The sequence below is a fragment of the Scyliorhinus torazame genome, chromosome 3 (genome assembly GCF_047496885.1).
Source record: "Scyliorhinus torazame isolate Kashiwa2021f chromosome 3, sScyTor2.1, whole genome shotgun sequence".
In the NCBI taxonomy this organism is placed as follows: domain Eukaryota; kingdom Metazoa; phylum Chordata; class Chondrichthyes; order Carcharhiniformes; family Scyliorhinidae; genus Scyliorhinus; species Scyliorhinus torazame.
The window spans coordinates 259145623-259172327 of record NC_092709.1 but is presented as its reverse complement, the minus strand read 5'-3'; the positions used below and the strand labels follow the sequence as shown (position 1 = coordinate 259172327).

General features: G+C 46.9%; 1 protein-coding gene across 4 annotated transcripts in view; it reads left to right on the top strand.

Moving 5' to 3' along the window:
- npr3 (natriuretic peptide receptor 3) overlaps positions 1-26705 on the top strand; it is a 153188-nt gene that overhangs the window by 28123 nt on the left and 98360 nt on the right. For all 4 annotated transcript variants that reach the window (XM_072497154.1, XM_072497155.1, XM_072497153.1 and 1 more), the window contains exons 2-3: positions 4241-4363; positions 8462-8634. In XM_072497154.1, coding sequence (XP_072353255.1) covers positions 4241-4363; positions 8462-8634 — 296 coding nt within the window. The remainder of the gene's footprint in view (positions 1-4240; positions 4364-8461; positions 8635-26705) is intronic.

The following is a 26705-nucleotide window of genomic DNA, read 5'->3' as shown; positions in this document are numbered from 1 at the left end:
TAAAAAATTGAAAAATGTATTTCATTGACTGTAATAGACTTTGAAATACCAGGTGGGTGGGTTGGTCATAAATTAGATCAGTTTTGTTCTAAACAAATGAAGCATTGGTACCTTTAAAATATTTTTTAAAAAACTTTATTTTTAAATATAATGTAGACTCATTCTAAAAGACCCCAGGTAGCAATTTAATTTCCTAAAAGTCAACATTTTAAAAAGTTCTTTCATGGGATGTGCGCGCTGCTTGAGAAAGCTGTGGTGAGCTGCCTTCTTGAACTGCTCCATGTGGTGTTGGTACAGCCGCAGTGCTCTTAGGAAGGGATTGCCAGGATTTTCACTTAGTGAAATGAAGGAACAGTGACATATTTCCAAGTCGAAATGGTGAGTGGCTTGGAGGGGAACTTGCAGGTGATGGTGTTCTCATGCATCTGCTGCCTTTGCCCTTCGAGGTGGTGGAGATCGTATATTTGGATGGTGCTGTTGAAAGAGGCTTGGTGAGTTGCTGCAGTGCGTCTTGTACATTGTACACACTATTGCCATTGTTTTTCGGTGGCGGAGGGACAGAATGTTGAAGGGGTGCCGGCCAAGCTAGCTGCTTTGTCCTGGATGGTGTCAAGCTTCTTGAGTGTGGTTGGAGTTGCACTCATCCAGACAAATTGGGAGTATTCCATCACACTCCTGACTTGTGCCTTGTACATGTTGAACAGGTTTTAAGAAGTCAGGAGGTGAGATACTTGTCCTAGAAGTTCCAGCTTTTGCCCTGCTCTTGTAAACACAATATATATATCTATATATATAGATATATATATATATGGCAAACTCAGTTCAGTTTCTGATCAATGGTAAACCCCAGGTTGTTGATAATGGAGGATCCAGCGACAATAATTCAGCCATTGAATGTCAAGGGGAGATTGTTGGACTATTTCTTGTTGGAGATGTTCATTGACTGTCCTGTGTGAAAATAATTTTATTTCACGTCATTTGAAATCATCAAATGTTTTAAGGGTTTCATTCAAGGGTTACCTGCAGGACAGCAAACGCAATGGATCAAGACAGTATGAGGATCGATGCATGTTATGATGTTTTGCTTCAGTATCTTCAGGCTTAAATGAGTATTTAGATTGAGTCTTTGTTAGTAGCTCAGAATCTGAAATAGGTTGGACCTAGGACCTGATTCTCCCAAAAGGGAACAAAGTCTCTGAGCGAGCCCATTTAGCTGCGTGATTCCCGGCGCTCGCAGTGCCGAGAAACACATGGCTATTCAATGCTTTGCGCGTTGTGTAAGGGTGCTGAATGGGGGATGGCCAAGGCCGCACATAGCTCCGATTTGTACAGTGGGGAGCTCCGCTTGCTGGAACACCCCAGTGTAGCAAGAGATCGGGTCGCCACTTGTAAATGGCCCCTGAGGCCCCAGAAACAATCCCCACGAATGCACTATGGGAGAGTCCTCAGCTCTCTGCCAAAAAATAATCCCGCCCTCAATGGGTGGGACTTACATCGTAATGTCTCGTGAGATCACGTAGGATCTCACAAGGCGTGGCAAGCCAGGTAGATCCTGGGAGTGGGTCTTCGGCTTTCACTGCGGCGAGCTGCTTTTCCGACGCAGTGTGGCCGTTGGAATGCGCCCCTAGTCTATGGAAGGATCAGGCATGATGAGTCAAAAGACCTGTTCTCGTTTATTGGTTTCTTTTGTGAGGGCCACGAAGAATCCAGCACGAGTTTTAAGGATACAAAGTAATAACATTTATTTACAATAACATATATATATATAACAGCAGCAGCAACTTCCCTTGCTGCACACTCCTTCCTGCTGTTTCCAAACTGGCCAGCTTTATTTGTACTTGGAGTTTACCAATGGTTTCTCCACCCCCCTCATTGGGGAAGCTCATACTCCCACAGGATTGTGGGATTGTCATTAGTCCCCAGCCAATGGTAAGTAGGCAGGTTATAACAGTTTCATATGTACCTATTTATCAGAAACAAAACATTGGTGAATAGTCTTCCTATCAAGAGTTCTTTCATTGAGATGTTGGCATTCGTCAAAAGATTGCTTTTGATTTCACATAGAAAAATTGCTAAATTATTCACAAGACATACACAGATTGTAGTTAACACTTTGCATTTGGTTAGTCTTGTTCTGCAACTTACTTTATTTGAAATTGAGTGCGCATGAGAAATCAGGAAAAAGATGGAGCCTGAGTTTGGATATTTCAGTATCTTCTCTGGATCTGATAAATGCAGTATGCATTTATCATACAAAATGTTTGATTTGTTGCTAGTAATATTGCTGAAGATGTTGTAAGAATTCCTAATCATACTGTGTTAAGTGAATATGGAATACTTTACTGCATGGCAATTGATGTTGAAGCATGTCAATTAAAACATTTTAATGGCTGGCCCCCATCTGTAAACTTGAGATCATGTAAAACATAGTTGCCTGTGTCCTAACTCACATCACCCCCCTTTCACCCAACACCATGTTCACTAACCCACGTTGGTTCTTGATTAAGCAATGTCTCGTTTTAAAAATATTCTCATCCTTGTGTTCAAATTCCACTTAGGCCTCATCTCACCCTGTCTCTTTTAATCTCTTCCAGTCGATAACCTTCTGAGATCACTGACCTCCAACTCTGGTCCCCTGTGTGCACCTGATTTTAATCACTGCATTATTGGTGGTTGGACCTTCAGCTGCCAAGGATCTCAGCTCTGGAATTCGCTCCCTGAACCTCTCTTTCTTCTCTACCACGTTTTTCTACTTTAAGGCGCTCCTTTTAGACCTATTTCTTTGGCCAAGATATTAGCTGTCTGAGCTAATATCTCCTCACGTGGTTCGGTGTCAAATTTTGTGTTATAATTCGTCTGTGATGTCCCTTGGGATGTTTAGCTATTTAACAAGTTGTTTTACTGGAAAACATTCGATAAAGAAATCATTGCAATGTACAATTTAAAAAATAGGATGAGAGGACGTAGTTCCAAAGTAAAACTTGAATGTGGACAATGGGCTGAACATCCTCTTTTGTACTGAAGTTTCAATGATTCTGAGGCATATGGAACAGGCATTTGAGGTTCAATTTCCGATCTCTGATATGTTTATTTTAACTGGGGTACTATTTTACACAGTGGGTACGTGGAATTTATTTTTGCGATGGGTGTTTGGCCCTCCAGTTGGAGGACTGGTGGAAGCCTCACACCACCTCCGTTGGGAACAGCCCATCAGAATTGAGTGCCCATCAGGCTCTTAACTGGTCAACACCGAGGGATAGCACGGTGGCACAGTGGTTAGCACTGCTGCCTCATGGCACCAAGGACCCAGGTTCGATCCCGGCCCTGGGTCACTGTTCGTGTGGAGTTTACACATTCTCCCTGTGTTTCCGTGGGTTTGGCCCCCACAACCCAAAGATGTGCAGGGTAGGTGGATTGAACACACTAAATTGCCACTTTAATTGGAAAAAATAAATTGGGTACTCTAAAATTATTTTTAAAAGCTGGTCAGCACTTGGCCTTCTCCCTGGAGTAAGGACTCAGGGACAGATATCAAAGCCCTCCAACCTGACCCCCCACTGATACTCGAGAACTTCCATCCAAACACATGTCAGTCTTTCTCCATTGCCATCACTGCCACTGCTGAAGTGGTCTCAGCTGCTGGCAATGCACCCACCAGAGTCCCAGGATTAAAGATTCAGACCATAGGTGAGTGAGGTAGAATGGGGGTCATGGCAATGGGGGTTGCTAGAGGTGGAGAGGGGGAGGCTTGAAGGTGGGCCTTCCCACCCCGGACATTAGCGGGTTGAGGCAGGTGGTTGACAGGATCCCCATCCTGCACCCTCTTGCCCAATTAAATGCTTCCCCACCCATCTCCAAGCTCACCAATAGGATGGCATTAAACTTCACACTGGGTATTTTAAGTTAACAAATAAAAAAAAGTTACTTGTTGTTCAGTTATTCTAGTTATTCAGTGACCATTGCTGAAAAGTGTGTATGCAGAGACATCAGAGGAGAACAAAATCCAGCTTGGTTGTGATGCGTACCTTGGTTGAATACATTGCCAATATCCCGGTCAAAACTCTCATTTGAAGAAAGATTACTTGGGAGAGCACCTGTGTAACTGCACCCCAATATGAGTCAGTATCCTCAGCAGAGAATGGGAAAGATGTTAACTCATCAGACGCTTGTTCGAAAAATGTGTCAGTGTTAATTTTGTGCTATTCCTTGTCTAAAGAGCTGCTTTGCTTTTTATCTTCAGTTGTGATTATGTGTGCAAGTAGTCATAGCATAAGGAAAATCATGCTTGCAGCACACCGACAGGGAATGACCAGCGGAGACTATGTATTCTTCAACGTAGAACTCTTCAACAGCAGCCTATATGGTATTTATATCTTTTTCTCCTAGAATTCCAATGCTTAATACAGTATTCCTTATTTCCATTAGTATTTCAACTCTTGATTATTCTTGTTATTGTGATATAACACTGAGTTCACAATGGTAAGCAGCACGTTAAAAAATTACAATGCACATTTTATTTTATTCCCTGTGTAACTTTCTTCTCTACACTTCTGAAAAAAAATTCACGGGTCTGAATTTCATCTATATTTTCCCTTGAACAATCACCCATTTTGTGGTGATAAATGGAGTAGAATGGCTTCTTTGAGACCACTCTCACAAACCCACTCCAAACAATCTGCACCTTAATTATGCCAAAGAAAGCACTAATGTCATTTCATGTCCACTGGAACCCAATCCATCTCATGTAAATGAGGTCAAGAGGATCTGACTAAAGCCTCCAATGTATTTCCATTAACATTAGAATCAGGCTTACCAGATAATTACTAACACATACTAAGTGGCAGTAGAAGTTACAGTAAGTGGTGGCTAAGGCACGTATCACATTGAGGAGCTCATTTTCTGTGCTGCTGCTAATGGCTGGTGCTACTTTGGCTGCATTTCAATTTATTTAGTAATTTGGAGATTCAGAGAGGAATTTTATTACTTTTTCTTTACATCTCTGCTGACAGACCTGATCCAAATTGGGGACATGGATATTTACAATCTATATCAGCTAAATTTGCTGATGACAGCAAGATATGTAGGAATAAAAGCAAATTACTGCAGATGCTGGAATCTGAAACCAAAGAGAAAATGCAGGAAAATCTCAGCAGGTCTGGCAGCATCTGTAGGGAGAGAAAAGAGCTAACGTTTCGAGGCCAGATGACACTTTGTCAAAGCTCAAGGATATGTAGGAAAGTGAATTGTCAAGAGGGGGCAAAGAGTCTGCAAAGGTATATAGATGGGTTAAGTGATTTGGCAAAAAATTTAGAAGATGAAATATGGGAAAATGTGACCTGTCTACTTTGCCAGGAAGAGTAGAAAAAAAGCAGCATATTATTTAAATTGAACGAGATTACAGCCCTTGGTAGCACAGGGGGATCCGCATGCCGGGGTGGGGGGGGGGGGGGGGGGGGGTGGGGGTGGGGGGGGGGGGGGGGGGGGGAGGGAGTGGGTAAAATAGGGCAGGTGCCAATCCCAAGATCATCCCTATAATAGGAGGGGTGGGTAGGTGCCTAAATCAGCAGTCTGCCAGTCATATTTAAATAAATGATCATTGCCGTGTTGGGTGTTCTGGTCTACAAACAGGTCAACACGGGCAGCACGGTAGCATTGTGGATAGCACAATTGCTTCACAGCTCCAGGGTCCCAGGTTCGATTCCGGCTTGGGTCACTGTCTGTGCGGAGTCTGCACATCCTCTCCGTGTGTGCGTGGGTTTCCTCCGGGTGCTCCAGTTTCCTCCCACAGTCCAAAGATGTGCAGGTTAGGTGAATTGGCCATGATAAATTGCCCTTAGTGTCCAAAATTGCCCTTAGTGTTGTGTGGGGTTACTGGGTTATGGGGATAGGGTGGAGGTGTTGACCTTGGGTTGGGTGCTCTTTCCAAGAGCCGGCGCAGACTCGATGGGCCGAATGGCCTCCTTCTGCACTGTAAATTCTATGATAAACACAGCTGGAGATGGTGTAACTTCATTTTATTAACAACTCAACTGCAATAACATACTGTAAGCTTGGGTACGTGCATTACCAGCTTATCTGTGGACCCTATCCTATCACTATCTAGGTGAGGCACTCAGCACATGGTGAATGTCTGAGAGGCAGGCTGTGAGCTCGGTGCTCTGAGCTGGCTGCTGCTAGAATGAGCGGGAACTCCAGTGTCCCCTGTCTTTATAGTGCGTGTGCTCTCACTGGTGATTGGCTGCGATATTGTGTATGCTCGTTGGTCCTACTGTATGTCCATCAGTGTGTCAGTGTGTGTGTGTGATTGCACCATGATATGCTGATGTATATCATGACAATCATGGGTCAATTGAGCATGTTAACAAGCCCTGATCATACGCTGCCCATGCCGCAATCTGTTTAGCATGTGCAATATGTTTAGCATGTGCAGTCAGGCAGGAGTGGGCAGACTGTCTATTTAAAAAGGTTTTTAAAAGGGGGTAATGTCTTTTGGAGGTGTCCTTTGCGCTTCAGGGGCAACCCCTCCTCCCCACCCCTAAGGTGTAACCAATCTTTCTTTCTACTGACCTTTTCTATAAAACACACCAGCCCACCCCACAACAGTCCCAAGACTCCTAAATCCATGGGCAATCTTCTTCGGTCTGCCTGCAGCCTTGGCATCACCCACTAATGCGCTGGAGCTGCTGACCATTCCAATTTGTTGGCAGCTCCTGAGGGCTTGACCTCCTCCCAGTAAGGGGTGGAAAACCCACTGACAGCCCCTTCAGCCCAACTGCAGTGCATATGGCTGCGGGGCGGGGTGGTGTTCAGCGCCCCTGCTGACTTTGCTTCAGGGTGGCGGGGTGCCGTTCAGTGTCTGTGCCGACTTTGCTTCCATGATGGTGGTATTGCTGGGTGGCCGACCACCGGTAATAATATGCTAATGAATTCCAGTGAGGCCTCACTTGCCACTGATGAGGGATGGCGACGGTCACTTCCTGCTTTTACGTTGACATAAAATGCGACTTTGGCCTTCTCGCAATATTTTTTGTTCTCACCTCCAAATCTGGCCGATGGGAAAGAGACTGGAAAATTCTGGTCTGTGCATTTTCTATTCTTCCCAGTGAAAATAAGCGAGAACCATCCAGTTGCACAGATTGGCAGCATTCGTACCAGTGCAAGAAGCAATTAATGAAATTCAGGTGGTACTCAAAGCTTAACATGACTTCTCTATCTGAATATCCAGCTTGTGTGTGGTATTGATCATCTCATCCTGCAATGGTGTTGCTGGATACCCAAGAAACTGTCATAATAATAACCTTTATTATTCATGGTTCTTTCGCCGGAGTGTGGTGACTAGGGGATTTTCACAGTAACTTCATGGCAGTATTAATGTAAGTGTACTCGTGACACTAGTAAAGACTATTATTATTATCAGAGTATATATTCGTATACATTGCTCCCAAATCTTGGGCCTAAATTTAACTTTTTTACAGTCCATTCCTAATTTGTTCAGGTAATTGTCACGTTGGTCATCCACAGGGCCCTTATTATAGGTATCCCAGGCAGATTTTTAAAAATTACTTCATCAGAGTTACAAAGCCAGAGCTCCGAGCGTGGACAGGGGCAAACCCCTAATCCAGCTCCTTGCCTGCTCCTAAAACCAATTCAAATTGAATCCAATTCATGGTTCCCTCAAGAGAGGCATACCAGATCCAGGCATTACACCTGACCTCATGCTCATCTTAGCCAAAAGGCCGAGAAGCGATAACTAAAAGAGTTGTTGGTCCTCGTAAACAAAACTTAATTTCTCAAGCCTTTGCGAAATTAATTAGTGATTTGGGGGTAGTTGTTGAGGCCAGCCTGGTTCAGGATTCTTTCACAGCCTCTGTGGCTGCCAGCATCAGGTGACTGGTTACATTAATTTTACAAAATAAAATCATCCTGTGGAGCTAGGAGGAGTAGGACTCCTCTAAAAACATGCCTATGACATGCCCCCTGAGTCCCATTGATCTTATTTGCAAATGTCAGAGGGCTAGTGGCATTATATGTGAGTTTCCTGGACCTGCACTGCTAATACACTATGGGGAAATTAGACTGAGAGGCATAGCAACTGTCAGGATCACATGACCATGATGGAAGTGATGAGTTTTAAGTCAGAAGAGTCTGAATGTTTAAAAACCAATTTCTATTGCGGAAATATACTTTGTGGGAGGGGGCCGGGGGGGAGAGAGTGGGTGGACTTTTTGACTATAATTAACCGCACTTGCTTCTGACAGGGCTAGCTGATTGGCATTTTTATACACCCTTTCCTTAACTGCTTTTAAGGAGCAGTAACAACATTCCCTTATGAGTACCTCTTGAAGCAATTGTGTGCAAGTAAGAAAGAAAAAATAACAGCTAATCATATCTGAACTTGGTGAAACATGATTGCATTTTTGTAAACTGTTAGCCAATGTAAAGTCTTCTATTTTATTCTCAGGAAATGGCTCATGGAAGCAAGGAGATAAATTTGATCTTGAAGCCAAAGAAGCATACCAGTCACTTCAAACCGTGACTCTACTGAGGTCAGCAAAGCCAGAATTTTATAAATTCGCTGCTGACATGAGAAATAGATCACGCCACCATTATGATTTGACCTCTGAAGATGATAATGTACGTAAGTCTGGTATAGAATTTAAAAAGAACCATTTAACATTTGTCAATTCAGATCAGGCACACTTAAATCTGGGAGGTAGAGATCAAAGGAAGAATTGGCTGGAGGGTGACTTACAAAATTCCAAATGGAAGAATAAGACAACAAAGTAGAAAAATTATCACCTATTTACATTCAACAACTTTTGTTAGTCAAATACCTTCTTACTTCAGCCGTGGCAATTTAGGACAGTTTACTTAGCTCACAAATGGGCAACTCAGTTAAATTAAATGTAACATAGAGCATGTGGAAGCTGGGGAAACAACACTGATTGATATTGTTAATTATTGCTGAAAAAATACATCATGTCAAAGCTTTTAGCCTTCCACTCACCTGGACAGAAGGAAGAGTAACAAATCGTAAAGGGAACAACAATTTATCCTGAGTGAGAAGAGAATGCTGATTGGTTGGCAAATGGACTCTAATTTGTAGAGACGTTGCCATGCAGAATGTATCTGGAAGTAGTTGACTGCCAAGCTTCAGTTTAAATTCAAACCACGGAAGTTGACTCTGGTCAAAGCATTGCCATGAGGAATGAACCAGGGAATGTTTTGCCCCGAGCTTTTGTTTATTTCAGTAAGATGCAATGTGTGGACAAAATTATGTTGGCAATAGACCTGTGTGTGAATATATGTAACTTCTAGCATGTGTAAATGAGCCACAGTGCATAAATTGGTTTGCAGTGTAATTCTTAGCACAATCGTGAGTGTTTAGTAAGTGTTGTCTGGTTGCAGAATAACATCTAATATTTTCTAAATTTTTCAAACATGGACTGGTTCAGTACAGTCAGTAATTTGTCTGTTATGAACAGCCAAATGATTGTGCTGGTCATTACGATCCACCAGTCAATGGGATGTAAGGCCACCATACCTGGCATCACGCCAGCATATTAATATAACATGTCCGGTTATAACCAAAACCCAGCATAAAATAACGATAGATATTGTTGAGAAACTAAGATTGAAAGTGTAAGATACGGTGTGCGATTGTCCCAAATTCACTCTCAGTTTGCAGCTGTTTTTACGGGTGCCCTGATCTCAGAATAATCTTGCAGCACCCCCAGTCACTGACAAGGCACCCCCCCCCCCTTTCAAACCCCACCCCCGCTTCAGGCCCCTTCCCTTGGCTGTGCTAGCCTGGTGCTTTGGATTCCGAGTGGAAGAAAGGGGTCCATACTTGCTTCCAGGGTTCTGAGGAGGGTCCTTCAGGGGAGGGTGGGATTCGGGGAGGGGGGGGGGGCTTGGGCTGGACTGGATAGGAGCAAGTCAGGATCTTTCCCTGGATGGGGTCATGTGGAAGGACGTCTGTCTCTGGCTTTGAAAATCATTAAGCTGTCTTTCAGCTTGTCAAGTTGTGGTTAAAAATATTCCCTCTGATGTGTTGGAAACTATTGATGTCTCTCCCAGCATGCCAAGTTCAAAGATCTGTAAAATGAAGGTGAAAGTTTTTTCTCTGTAGCCTGAAAACCATCAACCCATCCATCAGCATGTCAATATCAATGAACTGTCAGGTGAAGGTAAAAGTCTTCCCTTTAATATGTTGAAGTACTTTTTCACAGGTAATGTCATTCCCCTTTAACTTTTTCAAGTCTTTTGACATGAAGACCAAAAGCTTTGAACTGTATTGTTTACGTTCAATATCACAGTCCATTACCTGGTACAAGCTTCTTGATTGACAGATCCAGGTTATTTGAAATGAGGGATTACTGTTGTCTGTTTTTATAGTTGTGCAGGTGTCCATTAACTCTGCAGTGCATCCTTTTTTGAGCAGGTGTTCTTCCTAATTGTAGTTTTTTTTTTACAAGGTTGTTTCTTCGTGCTGAAGAGCTTCCTAGTAAGAGCAGATGCGGCACTATGACCATATGGTCTCTATGGCAGGCATTAATATAACTTATCTATAGTTTCCTGCTTTCTCTCTCCCTTCTTCCTTTAAGGAATCTGGGAATTTTGCAAGAACACAACCTACTATCCCTGCAGCCACTTATTTTAAGACCATAAGGTGCAGAGCATCAGGTCCAGGGGACTTGTCAGCTTTTAGTTCTAATCATTTTTCCAGTATATTTTTCCCAATGATTGTGATTGTTTTAAGTTCCCCCCTCCTTTTTATGTCTTCATTATAAAATTCTCTTAGTATATTTTTTGTGTATTCTACGATTAAATTAGATGCAAAATACCAGTTCAACACTTCCATCATTTCCTTGTTTCCTATTATTAATTTCTCAGTCACACCCGTTCAGGAGCCAGCGCTTGCTTTAGTTACTTGTTTCCTTTTTTAAATGCTTGGAGAAACTGTTACCATTTGTTTCCATATTTTAGCTAGCTCTCTCTCATACTTTAATTTATCATTTTGTTTTGAAAAAATCATTGTTTGCTGGTTCTAAATTCTGTCCAACCTTCTGACCTACCACTAATCTTCACAGTTTTACATGCTTTTTATTTCAATTTAATATTATTATTAACTCCCTTAGTCAACCACAGATGCTGCAACTACTGGCGGCAGGATTCTCTGGTTCCACTGGCAGCACACCCCAGCCTGCAGATTTCCTGGCAGCATGGGGTGACTTCAATGGGAAATCCCATTGACAGTGCCGGGAGCAGGGAATCCCACCACAATGAGCAGCAAGCCACCTACCACCACCAGGAAACTCGTGGATGGGAGGCCAGAGAATCCCACCCATAGTCTTTTTTTGTCAATGATATGTATCTTTACTGAGGGTTATGGAATATCTCCTTGAATGTCTGCCACTGTTTCTCTGCTGTCCTTCCTTTCAACATATTTTTTCAGTTCACTTCAACCAACTCTGGTCTGACACCCTTGTAATTGCCTTTATTGAAAGTTAGGAAACTAGTCTTAAACCCACTCTTCTCACCCTCAAATTGAATCTGAAATTCTATCATGTCATACTCACTGTCTGAAGGCTCCTTCACTATAACATTGTTAATTAATCCTGTCTCAATGCACACTATCAGATTTAAACTAGCCTGTTTCCTTTTTGGTTCTGGAACATATATTTCTGAGAAATTGTCCTGAATACACTCTTATGAACTAATCTTCCAGCTCCCTTTACCAATCTGATCTGTCTAATCAATATGAAGATTCAAATCACCAATGATTATTGCAGTACCTTTCTTACAAGCCTCCATTATTTATTTTGGTATACTCTGTCCTACAATGCAGTTTTTGTTTGGGGGCCTGTAAACTATTTCCACAAGTGAGTCATGCTTATTCTATTTCTTGGGTGGATTCTCCATCCATTCACAGCAGCGCGATTTTTCGGTCCCGCTGCAGTGAGATTCTCCCCTACCCGGCGGGGCGGGGGATCCCGGCGGGATGGAGTGGCGTGAACCACTCTGGCGTCGGGCCGCTCCAAAGGTGCGGATTTCTCCGCACCTTTACGGGCCAAGCCCTCACCTTGAGGGGCTAGCCCTGCGCCAGAGTGGTTGGCGCACTGCCAGCCGGCGGGAAAGGCCTTTGGCCTCACGCCAGCCGGGGCCGAAAGGACTTCACCGAGCGGCGTAAGTCCACGCATGCGCGGGAGCATCAGCGGCTGCTGACGTCATCCATGGTGAAGACTGTGGCTGAGGCGGAAGGAAAAGTGTGCCCCCACGGCACAGGCCCGCCCGTGGATCGCTGAGTCCCCACGCCCACCCCCCCAGGACCCCGGAGCCCGCCCGCGTAGCCTAGTCCCGCCGGGAAGAGAGGTTGTTTGATCCTCGCTGGCGGGATAGGCATTCCAGCAGCAGGACTTTGGGCCGGAGAATCGCTGGGGGGGGGGGGTGGGCTCCCCGACTGGTGCGGCGCGATTCCCGCCCCCGCCGACTGGCGCCCAAACGGCGCAAATCAGATGGGCATCGCGCCGCACCTGGGGGCCGAGACCCAACCTTAAGGGGCTAGGTCGGCGCCGGACGAATTTCCGCCCCACCAGCAGGTGGAAAAGGCCTTTGGTGCCCCGCCAGCTGGCGCAGAAATGACAACTCCGGGCGGCGCATGCGCGGGAGCGTCAGCGGCCACTGACAGATTCCCACGCATGCGCAGTGGAGGGAGTCTCTTCTGCCTCCACCATGCTGGAAACCGTGGCGGAGGCGGAAGGGAAAGAGTGCCCACACGGCACAGGCCCTCCCGCGGATCGGTGGGCCCCGATTGCATGCCAGGCCACCATGGGGGCACCCCCCGGGGCCAGATCGCCCCGCGCCCCCCCCCCAGGACCCCGGAGCCCGCCCGCGCCGCCTTGTCCCGCTGGTAAGGTAGGTGGTTTAATTTACGCCAGCGGGACAGGCATTTTAGCGGCGGGACTTCGGCCCATCTGGGGGGCCCCCAACCGGCGCGGCGTGATTCCCGCCCCCGCCGAATATCCGGTGCCGGAGACTTCGGCAACCTGCGGGGGCGGGATTCACGCCAGCCCCCGGCGATTCTCCGACCCGGCGGGGTGTCGGAGAATTTCGCCCAGTGACCTTTAAAAAAATTTTATTAAAATATTTTTTATTCTCCTTTTTCACATTTTCTCCCAAATTTACACCCAACTATAAACAATAATCAGTAACGAATGTAATGTCAATCCCCATATCAATAACAAAGATTCCATCGTCCCACCAAACCCCAGACATTAGCCCGCATGTTAACATAAACAAATGACAAAAAGGAATCAGGAATTACTCATAGTCACCATTAACACATACAGTCCTCCCCCCAACCTCCCAGCACCCCCGCTCTTGATGTTCAATGTGATCCAATTCTCGAAAGTGTATAATGATTAACGCCCATGAATTGTAGAACCCCTCCATCCTTCCCCTCAGTTAAAAATTTTTTTATTTTTATAAATTTTTTTAATTCTCCTTTTTCACATTTTCTCCCACATTTACATCCATCAACAATAAACAATAATCAGCAAGATATGTCAGTCCCCATAATAACAACGATCCCATCTACCCACAAACCCCCAAACCTCAACCCGCATGTTTACATAAACAAATGACAAAAAGGAATCAGGGATTATCCGTAGTCACCCTTGAACCTGACACAGCTCCCCCCCCCAGGTCTCCAGCTCCTCCCGTCCACTGCCTCTTGTAAAACTCCTCCTCCCAAACTCGGTTCCTTCCCCCCAACTTTCCACCCCGGCTGGACCACTCGGACCCTGTTCTGCCAGGCTCCGATGGCCGCAGCCCCTCCCCCCACCTCACTCCCGTTCACTGGTCGGCTTAAACCGGCCAGCGTGGAGGCCCCTGCCCGGGTCCCTTTCCCACTTGCCCGGCCCTAGGAAAGCCCAAAGATCCTCTTTTAGCACACAAACCCCGCCTATCCACCTACACCCCAAAGAACCCTCATTTCGAGTGAAAGTCCCATCCCTTCCCTTGTCCAAATATATACAACATTGGCTCCTTTAGTCTCTACACCCGCGCGCAGTGATACAAAAAAGAAGAAAATACAGTCATGAGGTTACATCGGCACATGGCCATTCCTCAATTTGTCAGTTCTGCCACAGTCCTTCTGCGTTCGCAAACTCCTCCGCCGTTCCAAAATAAAAGTCCCTGAGCTTGTAAGTCACCCTCACCTTCGCTGGATATACAATGCCGCACCGCACCTTGCTAATGTACAGTGCCCTCTTCACCCGGTTGAAGGCAGCCCGCCTCCTTGCCAGCTCCACCGTAAAGTCCTGGTATACACGTATACCAGCTCCAGCCCACTGCACCGCCCGCTTCTGCTTGGGCCAGCTCAGGACCTTCTCCTTCACACTGTGCCTACGGAAGCACAGAGTCACTGCCCTTGGCGGCTCACTCGCATTTGGTACAGGCCTCCACGACCGATGAGCCCGATCCAGTTCATATCGGGAGGGCTCCTCCCCCTCCCCCAATAGTTTTGCCAGCATCACGGCAAAATACTCAGTCGGCTTCGGTCCTTCAACTCCTTCGGGCAGCCCCACAATCCTCAAATTCTGTCGCCTGGATCTGTTTTCCAGGTCTTCCATTTTTCCTCGCAGATTCTTGTTAGTATCCATCACCTTCCGCATCTCTTTCCCCATCGAGGCAAGTTGATCACCGTGCTGCAATACCGTCTCCTCCACTTCCTTCAGCGCCTCCCCTTGCTCTCGCACCTCCGCCACTGCGCTCGCCACCTCCGTCCTCACCGGGGAAAAAGCCTCCTCCACCAGCACACTCAAAACGTCCCTCATCTCCTTCCTCACCGTCTCCATGCATCTCGCAATCTGCGCCAACTGCTTTTCAAATTCCGCAGCTATCACCTTAGTTATTTCTTCAGCCGTAAGCAGTGCGGCCTTCCCTGGTGCTCCAGCCTCCATTTTCCTTGGTGACCCCGTGGTGACCTTTCCACTCCCCGACGGACCTTCAGCTGTTTTTTTTCCGGCCGTTTTCTTGCTCACCCTCGACATTTTTCTTTGTTCTTTTTTTCCTCCTGTGCCTCCTCCGTGCCTTCTCCCTGCTTCTGCCACCTCCGTGAACCCTGGGACCAGGCTTAAAGCCCTGAAAATGCCGTTGCCGAACGGGAGCCCTCCATTGTGCGGCCGCCTCCCGCCCGCCGTCACCGGAAGTCCCCTCAGTTCAAATTTGACCTTTTCAATGAACAAAGAACAAAGAAATGTACAGCACAGAAACAGGCCCTTCGGCCCTCCAAGCCCGTGCCGACCATGCTGCCCGACTAAACTACAATCTTCTACACTTCCTGGGTCTGTATCCCTCTATTCCCATCCTATGTATTTTTCAAGATTCCCCTTAAATGTCACTATCGTCCCTGCTTCCACCACTTCCTCCGGTAGCGAGTTCCAGGCACCCACTACCCTCTGCGTAAAAAACTTGCCTCATACATCTACTCTAAACCTTGCCCCTCTCACCTTAAACCTATGCCCCCTAGTAATTGACCCCTCTACCCTGGGGAAAAGCCTCTGACTATTCACTCTGTCTATGCCCCTCATAATTTTGTAGACCTCTATCAGGTCTCCCCTCAACATCCTTCGTTCCAGTGAGAACAAACCGAGTTTATTCAACCGCTCCTCATAGCTAATGTCCTCCATACCAGGCAACATTCTGGTAAATTTCTTCTGCACCCTCTCTAAAGCCTCCACATCCTTCTGGTAGTGTGGCGACCAGAATTGAACACTATACTCCAAGTGTGGCCTAACTAAGGTTCTATACAGCTGCAACATGACTTGCCAATTCTTATACTCAATGCCCCGGCCAATGAAGGCAAGCATGCTCGATGCCTTCTTGACTACCTTCTCCACCTGTGTTGCCCCTTTCAATGACCTGTGGACCTGTACTCCTAGATCTCTTTGACTTTCAATACTCTTGAGGGTTCTACCATTCACTGTATATTCCCTACCTGCATTAGACCTTCCAAAATGCATTACCTCACATTTGTCCGGATTAAACTCCATCTGCCATCTCTCCGCCCAAGTCTCCAAATAATCTAAATCCTGCTGTATCCTCTGACAGTCCTCATCGCTATCCGCAATTCCACCAACCTTTGTGTCGTCTGCAAACTTACTAATCAGACCAGTTACATTTTCCTCCAAATCATTTATATATACTACAAAGAGCAAAGGTCCCAACACTGATCCCTGTGGAACACCACTGGTCACAGCCCTCCAATTAGAAAAACATCCTTCCATTGCTACTCTCTGCCTTCTATGACCTAGCCAGTTCTGTATCCACCTTGCCAGCTCACCCCTGATCCCGTGTGACTTCACCTTTTGTACTAGTCTACCATGAGGGACCTTGTCAAAGGCCTTACTGAAGTCCATATAGACAACACCCACTGTCCTACCTGCATCAATCATCTTAGTGACCTCCTCGAAAAACTCTATCAAGTTAGTGAGACACGACCTCCCCTTCACAAAACCATGCTGCCTCTCACGAATACGTCCATTTACTTCCAAATGGGAGTAGATCCTGTCTCGAAGAATTCTCTCCAGTAATTTCCCTACCACTGAAGTAAGGCTCACCGGCCTGTAGTTTCCTGGATTATCCTTGCTACCCTTCTTAAACAGAGGAACAACATTGGCTATTCTCCAGTCCTCCGGGACATCCTCTGAAGACAGTGAGGATCCAAAGATTTCTGTCAAGGCCTCAGCAATTTCCTCTCCAGCCTCCTTCAGTATTCTGGGGTAGATCCCATCAGGCCCTGGGGACTTATCTACCTTAATATTTTTTAAGACACCCAACACCTCGTCTTTTTGGATCTCAGTGTGACCCAGGCTATCTACACACCCTTCTCCTGACTCAACATCTACCAATTTCTTCTCTTTGGTGAATACTGATGCAAAGTATTCATTTAGTACCTCGCCCATTTCCTCTGGCTCCACACATAGATTCCCTTGCCTATCCTTCAGTGGGCCAACCCTTTCCCTGGCCCTCTTGCTTTTTATGTACGTGCAAAAAGTCTTGGGATTTTCCTTAACCCTATTTGCCAATGACTTTTCGTGACCCCTTCTAGCCCTCCTGACTCCTTGCTTAAGTTCCTCCCTACTTCCTTATATTCCACGCAGGCTTCGTCTGTTCCCAGCCTTTTAGCCCTGACAAATGCCTCCTTTTTCTTTTTGCCGAGGCCTACAATATCTCTCGTTATCCAAGGTTCCCGAAAATTGCCGTATTTATCCTTCTTCCTCACAGGAACATGCCGGTCCTGAATTCCATTCAACTGACACTTGAAAGCCTCCCACATGTCAGATGTTGATTTGCCCCCAATCTATGTTCTTCAGTTCCCGCCTAATATTGTTATAATTAGCCTTCTCCCAATTTAGCACATTCATCCTAGGACCACTCTTATCCTTGTCCACCAGTACTTTAAAACTTACTGAATTGTGGTCACTGTTACCGAAATGCTCCCCTACTGAAACATCTACCACCTGGCCGGGCTCATTCCCCAATACCAGGTCCAGTACCGCCCCTTCCCTAGTTGGACTGTCTACATATTGTTTTAAGAAGCCCTCCTGGATGCTCCTTACAAACTCCGCCCCGTCTAAGCTCCTGGCACTAAGTGAGTCCCAGTCAATATTGGGGAAGTTGAAGTCTCCCATCACCACAACCCTGTTGTTTTTACTCTTTTCCAAAATCTGTCTACCTATCTGCTCCTCTATCTCCCGCTGGCTGTTGGGAGGCCTGTAGTAAACCCCCAACATTGTGACTGCACCCTTCTTATTCCTGATCTCTACCCATATAGCCTCACTGCCCTCTGAGGTGTCCTCCCGCAGTACAGCTGTGATATTCTCCCGAACCAGTAGCGCAACTCCGCCTCCCCTTTTACATCCCCCTCTTTCCCGCCTGAAACATCTAAGTCCTGGAACGTTTAGCTGCCGAACCTGCCCTTCCCTCAACCAGGTCTCTGTAATGGTAACAACATCATAGTTCCAAGTACTAATCCAAGCTCTAGCTTCATCTGCCTTACCCGTAATACTTCTTGCATTAAAACATATGCACTTCAGGCCACCAGACCCGCTGTGTTCAGCAACTTCTCCATGTCTGCTCTGCCTCAGAGCCCCACTGTCCCTATTTCCTAGTTCTCCCTCAATGCTCTCACCTTCTGACCTATTGCTCCCGTGCCCACCCCCCTGCCATACTAGTTTAAACCCTCCCGTGTGACACTAGCAAACCTCGCGGCCAGGATATTTATGCCTCTCCGGTTTAAATGCAACCCGTCCTTATATAGGTCACACCTGCCCCGGAAGAGCTCCCAGGTGTCCAGATAACGGAAACCCTCCCTCCTACACCAGCTGTTTAGCCACGTGTTTAGCTGCTCTATCTCCCTATTTCTAGCCTCACTGGCACGTGGCACAGGGAGTAATCCCGAGATTACAACCCTAGAGGTCCTGTCTTTTAACTTTCTGCCTAGCTCCCTGAACTCCTGCTGCAGGACCTCATGCCCCTTCCTGCCTATGTCGTTAGTACCAATATGTACAACGACCTCTGCCTGTTTGCCCTCCCCCTTCAGGATGCCCTCTACCCGTTCGGAGACATCCTGGACCCTGGCACCAGGGAGGCAACATACCATCCTGGAGTCTCTTTCACGTCCACAGAAGCACCTATCTGTGCCCCTGACTATAGAGTCCCCTATTACTATTGCTCTTCTGCGCTTTGACCCTCCCTTCGGAACATCAGAGCCAGCCGTGGTGCCACTGCTCTGGCTGCTGCTGTTTTCCCCTGATAGGCTATCCCCCCCCGACAGTATCCAAAGGGGTATACCTGTTCGAGAGGGGGACAACCACAGGGGATTCCTGCACTGACTGCCTGCCCTTTCTGGTGGTCACCCATTTCTCTGCCTGCACCTTGGGTGTGACCACATTTACATAACTGCGATCTATGACGCTTTCCGCCACCTGCATGCTCCTAAGTGCATCCAATTGCTGCTCCAACCGAACCATGCGGTCTGTGAGGAGCTCCAGTTGGGTGCACTTTCTGCTGATGAAGCCATCCGGGACGCTGGAAGCCTCCTGGACCTGCCACATCTCACAGTCAGAGCACTGCACCCCTCTAACTGACATTGCGTCAATTAATTAAAACTAAAAAAAAAATTTAAATCTTTTTTTTAATATTTTTTTTTAAATGTCAAAGTTACTGTTAACTATCTGTTTCCTAGCACTAGATTTCTAATATAAATGCGAAAGCTAAATATAGTACTCTCCGATCTCTGGCTTAGATACCCCTCTAAATTATAATTAAGTAATTATGTATAATTAGTTACCAATGCTGAATTTTTTTAATTTAGTGTAGATTCCCAACCAGCCACTCAGGCCACAGCTTTTCTGTGATGTCACTTCAGTTTCCCCCCGACACACACAATTTGAAAAAGGTATAAAAGTAAAAATGAGTAAATATCACTTACTTACCTTCTTACCTTCTGAGTGTCTTAGATGTTCTCAGGTTCTCTCCCTGACAGAGACTGCTCCTCCACCTCCGAACCTTAACCTGCACAATGCTAATAATATAATAATAATATAATATGGCACTTACCTCACACCAATGGGTCTTATTATTAGGTTAGAGGAGGAGGGCGGGTGGGAGACACTACACGTATAGTATCTCGGGTTTCCTCTCCACCAGAATTTATTGGTTGGGGGGGGGGGGCGTTGGGGGGGGGGGGGGTGGATGGGGGGCTTCCCAGAAGTCCGCGGGTCGAAAAAAATAAAACAGAAAAGAAGTGTTTTTTTAAAAGGATAAACCTACCTCCCAGAAATCACTTGCGCACCGCTCCCGCTGAAATCGACTGGCCTGTTCCTGTGAAGGTAAGTGTTTTTAAAGGATAAACGTACCTCCCAGGAATCACTTGCGCACCGCTCCCGCTGAAATCGACTGGCTTGTTCCTGTGAAGGTAAGTGTTTTTAAAGGATAAACTTACCTCCCAGAAATCACTTGCGCACCACTCCCGCTGAAATCGACTGGCCTGTTCCTGTGAAGGTAAGTGTTTTTAAAGGATAAACTTACCTCCCAATGGTTAAGAATTCCAACAGGTCACCCCGCCACGACAGGGCACAGGGTGGAGAGGTTGATCTCCACCCTAACAGGATCTGCCTTCGAGCAATCAACAAGGCGAAGGCTACAACATCTGCCTCCACGCCCGTTTCCAACCCCAGCTGGTCCAACACCCCGAATATGTCCTTCCGAGGGCCAGGGTACAGTTTCACGTGCACCACTTTAGAGATTACCCAAAAAATCTCCTTCCAGTAATCCTCCAGCTTGGGACAGCACCAAAACATATGAACATGGTTTGCGGCCGCCCCCCCCTCCCTCCCCCCCTCCCCCACGCCTGGCAACATTCACATACATCTTCTACCCCCTCAAAGAGCCAGCTCATCCTCGCACTTATACGGTGTGTTCTATACACTACCTTCAGCTGTATCAGTCCCAACCTCACACACGAGGTGGAGGCGTTCACCCTCACACCTGAACCCCTCCTCAATACGTCTCTCCCAACTCTTCCTCCCACTTTGCCTTGATCCCTTCTAGCGGCGCCTTCTCCTCCTCCAAAATAGCTCCGTAAACCACCGATACTACCCCCTTCTGCAGTCCCCCTGTCCTCAGCACCTCCTCCAGCAATGTAGAACCGGCTCTACTGGGAAGCTCTGAATCTCCTTTCTGGCAAAGTCTTGAACCTGCATGTATCTAAATATTTCCCCCTGCTCCAGCCCATACTTCGCTCTCATCTCCTTCAATCCCGCAAAACGACCACCAAGAAACAAATATTTTAGTGTCCTAATTACTTTCTTCTCCCATCTCTGAAAATTTCCATCCCACTTCCCTGGCTCAAATCTATGGTTCCCCCGAATTGGCATTTCCCTTGACCCTGCCCCCAACCCGAAGTGCTGTCGAAACTGCCTCCAAATTCTCAACGAAACTATTACTACCGGACTCCCTGAGTATCTCCCCGGGGCCGTCAGGAGCGGCGCTGTTGCTAGCACCTTAAATCCCGAACCCCTACCCAAACTCTCCTCCATTCTGACCCATTGGGAGTCAACCCCTCTGACCCAACCGCACCTTCTCCACATTCGCCGCCCAGTAATAATACATCAGGTTCGGAAGACCCAAACCCCCTGCCTGCCTTCCTCTCTGTCGTAGCACCTTTTTAACTCTGGCCACCTTCCCTCCCCATATCAACGAGGTAATCATCCCTTCAATCTCTCTAAAAAATGCCTTTGGCAGGAAAATCAGCAGGCATTGAAAAATAAACCGGAATCGCGGCAACACGTTCATTTTAATCGCCTGTACTCGACCCGCCAGTGACAGAGGGAGACCATCCCACCTTGCCAGATCAGCTTTCACCCTCCCCACCAAACTAGAAATATTGTATCTACGGAACCCCCCCAAATCTCAAGCAACCTGCACCCCCAGGTATCTAAAGTGAGTCCCTGCCTTACGGAATGGCAGCACCCCCCCCCCCCCCATCCCTGCCCCCACCCCTGGCCGAGACACCACAAAATATTCACTCTTGTCCAAATTTAATTTGTATCCCGAGAAAGACCCAAACACCCGAAGCAGCTCCAGTATTCCTGTGAATACTGGAGCACCGCTCCCGCTGAAATCGACTGGCCTGTTCCTGGAATTCACAGGAACACACTCGGTTCTGACATGTATAATAAGTCATCGACATATCAGGACACCCTATGCTCTATTCTCCCCACCCGCATTATCCCTTTCCATACCCCCAAACTTCTTAATGCGATGGCCAATGGCTTAATCGCGAGTGTGAACAGCAGGGAGGACATAGGACATCCCTGCCTAGTCCCACGGTGGAGAGGTAAGTATTCTGAGCTGATATTATTTGTGCAGATACTGGCCCTCTGCTCCTTATATAATGGCTTTACCCAGTCCACAAATCTGGGTCCAATTCCAAACCGCTCTAGAACTGCCATCAAGTACCCCCATTCTACCCGGTCAAACGCTTTCTCGGCATCCAATGCCACAACTACCTCTACTCCTTCCCCTCCGCCGGTACCATAACCACTTTCAATACCCTCCTCATGTTCGAAAAGTGCTCCCTCCGTCTCACAAGCCCCGTCTGATCTTCACCTATCACCTTCGGGAGGCACTCCTTTAGCCTACCTGCCAGTACCTTCGCCAATATCTTTGCGTCCATGCTTAAAAGTGATATGGGCCTATATGACCCACACTCCGTCAGATCCTTATCTTTCTTAAGTGACAGGGAAATCGATGCCTGCCCCAAAGTTTGTGGTAACACTCCCTTCCCTATCGCCGCCTCAATTATCCCCACCATCAGCGGCACTAGCTTATTTTTGAATTTTTTATAATGTTCCACCGGAAACCCATCCGACCCTGCCACCTTCCCCGACTGTAAGCTCCCAATTGCATCTTTTATCTCCTGCTCCACTATCGCCCCCTCTAATGTAGCCCTGTCCCCCTCCCCTAACCTCGGGTACTCCAGCCCATCTAGAAATTCCTGCATCTCCCGCCCTCTCCCAGGTGGCTCTGACCTGTACAACCTCTCATAGAATTCCTTAAAGACCTTGTTAATCTGATCTGCAGCTACCACCAACTTCCCTGCCCTGTCCCGCACCTGGACAATTTCTCTTGCCACAGCCTCCCTATGGAGCTGACCCGCCAACATGCTCGTGAACTGACCCCCTTGCTCGCCTCAATTGGCGTACTGCCTTCCTGGTAGATAGTCGGTCAAAGCTTGCCTGGAGTTCCTTCCTCTTTTCCAACTGCGCTGGGTCCCTATCTTCTGCATACCTCCTGTCTACCCCCAGCATCTCATCTATTACTCTCTGACGTTCCAACCTGTCCTCTTTGTCTAGCCTAGCCTTGAACGAGATCATCTCACCCCTCTCCACCGCCTTTAAAGCCTCCCAGACAACCGCCTTCGGTACCTCACCCAGGCAGTTAAAACCTACATATTCCTCGATTACTTATTCAATTTTGTCACAGAACCCTCGGTCCCCCAACAGTCCCACATCTAACTTCCACCCTGGTCTCTGTACCATCCCCTTCTCCAGTACCATATCCATCCAATGCGGAGCATGATCTGATATTGCAACTGCCAAGTACGCCGACCCTTTAACCCCAGCCAGCAGCGCCTTCCCCAGCATGAAAAAATATCGATCCGCGAGTATACCTTATGGACCGCTGAGAAAAACGAGTACTCCCGCTCCTTCGGGTGCAGAAACCTCCAAGGGTCCACTCCTCCCATTTTCGCCATCAGCCCAGACAGCGCCCTCGCACCCCCCCCCCCCCCCCCCCATGACGGGACCAACGAGCACAGCCGTGACCTGTCCAATGTTGGCTCCTGCATCAAGTTCCAGTCCCCCCCCCTACCACTATCAGTTTGTGTGTGTCCAAGTCGGGGATGGCCCCACACACCTTCGCGAATCCCACATCGTCCCAATTGGGACCATATACACTTACCAGCGCCACTAGCCTCTCCTCCAGCACCCCTGTCACAATCACATACCTACCCCCCCTGATCTGCAACCACCTTCTCCATCTGGAAACGTACCCTTTTGCTGACCATTACCGCTACGCCTCGAGCTCTGCCGTCAAATCCAGAATGAAACACCTGACTAACCCAGCCCTTTTTAAGTCTCACTTGGTCCTTCACCCTCAGCTGAGTTTCCTGCAGCATTGGTACATTTGCCTTCAAACTTTTAAGATGCGCAAGCACCCTTGACCTCTTGACTGGGCCTTCCAACCCCCTCACGTTCCACCTGACTATCCTAACTGGGGGTCTTTCAACTCTCCCCCTTCTTATCCACCATCATCATATCACCGGGCCCTGCCCCATGAGCTTGACCCGTCCCTTTCCATTATTAACATCAAACCCCCTCCCCCCTCCCAGAATCCCCCCCCTGCACTTCTCCTTAAAAAAATCTCACCCAGTGTCGATCCCCCCCCCCAGCACACGTGCTCGCCTCGTAGGCCCATCGAAACCTGCTAACCAGGCTCCAATGTCCGCAGCCTTCTTCTCACCTCACCTTCGTTCACTAGCTGATTTTAGTTAGCTAACGCGGGTGCCCCCCCCCACCCCCAAAAGGCACACTGTCCCTTCCCACCCAGAAGAAAAAGAAAAACAATCTAACCCATGTAATTCAATGAAATAACATATAACCGCTGCAACAAAAATAAATGAACAAAAACACCAATCAAACCAAAGGAAAACTTAAACTTGATAACAATGTGAAGTCAAGTAAGTTACAATACAGTCAGTGAAAAGAAAGTTATAACATACATTTTCCAGCTCCCCAATCACAGTCCACGATCTCTCTTCCAGCTCCACTCCTGTCCCAAGCCGTCTGCCTTCACGAACGCCTCAGCCGCCTCCACAGTTTCAAAATAAAAATCTTTGCCGTTGTACGGCACCCTCAGCTTTGCCGGGTATGCCATACCAAATCGCAGACCCTTGTTGTTCAGTGCTGCCTTCACTCGGCTGAACGCCGCTCGTAAGAAACTACAGAGAGCTGTGAACACAGTCCAGTCCATCATGCAAACCCACCTTCCAGCCATTGACTCTGCATACACCTCCCATTGCCTTGGAAAGTGGGCAACATGATCAAAGACCCCTCCCACCTGGGTTATTCTTTCTTCCAACCTCTTCCATCAGGCAGGAGATACAAAAGTCTGAGAACACGCATGAACAGGTTCAAAAACCACTTCTTCCCCGCTGTTACCAGACTCCTGAATGACCCTTATGAACTGAACTGATCACTTCACACCTCTTCTCTCCTGAATAGCACTGCACTCCGTATGCTTCACCTGATGCCTGTATCTATGTATTGACATTGTGTATTTATTGTATATCCTATGTTTTTTCATGTATGGAACGATCTGTCTGGACTATACACAGAACAATACTTTTCATTGTATCTCGGTACAAATAAATCAAATCAACAGAGACATTTGACGTGCTATCTGGCAAGAGCAGGGGAGTAGGACTAATTGGATAACACTTCCAAAGATCTGACAAATTGGGCCGAATAGTGTTTGAATCAGTGTTTGTCCAGCTTGGATCTCCTGCTTTTTTGGTATTATCTCATAAGGTAATCTGGGACTGAGTGAGAAGGATGTCAGCTCCCAGTTACTTCAAGTCCCATCAATGAGTTAGCTTGCCTGGTTAATAATCTCCATCTTCACCTGTCCTGGATTAGATATCAGATTACCCAGTCTGCCACAGAACATTACCAAAATTATATTACATATAATTGCACAGATGTTACAGCACAGAAACAGACCATTTGGACCAGCAGGTTTATAGCAGTGTTCATGCTCCACACCAGCTTCATCCAACCCTTCTTCATGTAACCCTGTCAAAATAACCTTTTATTTAATATTTATATTTAATACCTGTCTAGCTTCTCCGTATATGGAGTAGAATTTCTTCTGAAGTTCTGTCGCTATGAGTGCCACATTGGAGCAGTCTCAATCCCAGAGAGGCTGTTTAAAAAAGCATAATGCCCTTCTCCAGAAATGTTTTTTTTCATAATTGTTCATGGAATGTGAGTGTTGCAGACAAGGCCAACATATGTTGCCCATCCTTAGTGCTATTGTGAAGTTGTGATGAGCTACTTCCTTGAATTGCTGCAGCCCATGTTGTTGTTAGGGAGGGGGTTCTAGGTGTTTGACTTAATGATAGTGAAGGAGTAGCAATATTTCCAAGTCAGGATGGTGTGTGGCTTGGAAGGAAACTTGCAGGTGGTTGTGTTACCGTGTGCCTGCTACCTTTGTCCTTCTAGGTGATAAGAGGTCGCTGATTTGGAAGGTGCGATTGTTGGAGACTTTAGAGTTTCTCCGTTGCATCTTTGTGTATTTATCGTCTGTCCTATGTTGTCCATATATATAACTATCTGCCTGGACTGTACGCAGAACAATACTTTTCGCTGTAACTTGGTACATGTGACAATAAATCTAAATCTATCTGTCTAAGTCTATCTATCATGTTGGTGGTACACAATGCTGCCACTGCGTGCCAATGGTAAGGGGAATGAAGGCATAAAGTGCTTTTTTGGTGTGCAGAAGCTTTGGGGAGTGAAGAGGTGAGTTACTTGCCACAGAATTCCCAACCTCTGACCTGCTGTTATATCCACAGTATTTATATGTCTGGTCCAGTTCTGTGGTGGAATTTAGTTATGGTAATGTCATTGAATGTCAAGGTTATATTCACTTTTCTTGGAGATGATTATTGCTTGGCACTTGTGCGGCATGATTATTACTTGCCCTTTAATAGCTCAATCCTGAATGTTGTCCAGGTCTTGCTGGAAATGGATGCAAACAGCTTCAGTGTCTGAGGAATCAGGAATGGTGCTGAACATTGTACAATAATCAGTGAACATCCCACTTCTGACCTTATATTGGAGGGAAGGTCAGTGATGAAGTAGCTGAAATGATTGGACCTAAGATACTACCCTAAGCAACTCCATCTCCTGGGGCAAAGATGATTGTCCTCCTACAAACACAATCATCTTCCTTTGTGCTCGGTACGACTCCAACCAGTGGAGAGTTTCCCTTTGATTCCCAATGACTTCAGTTTTGTTCGGGCTCCTTAAGGCCACACTCGGTCTAATGCCCCCATGATGCCAAGGGCA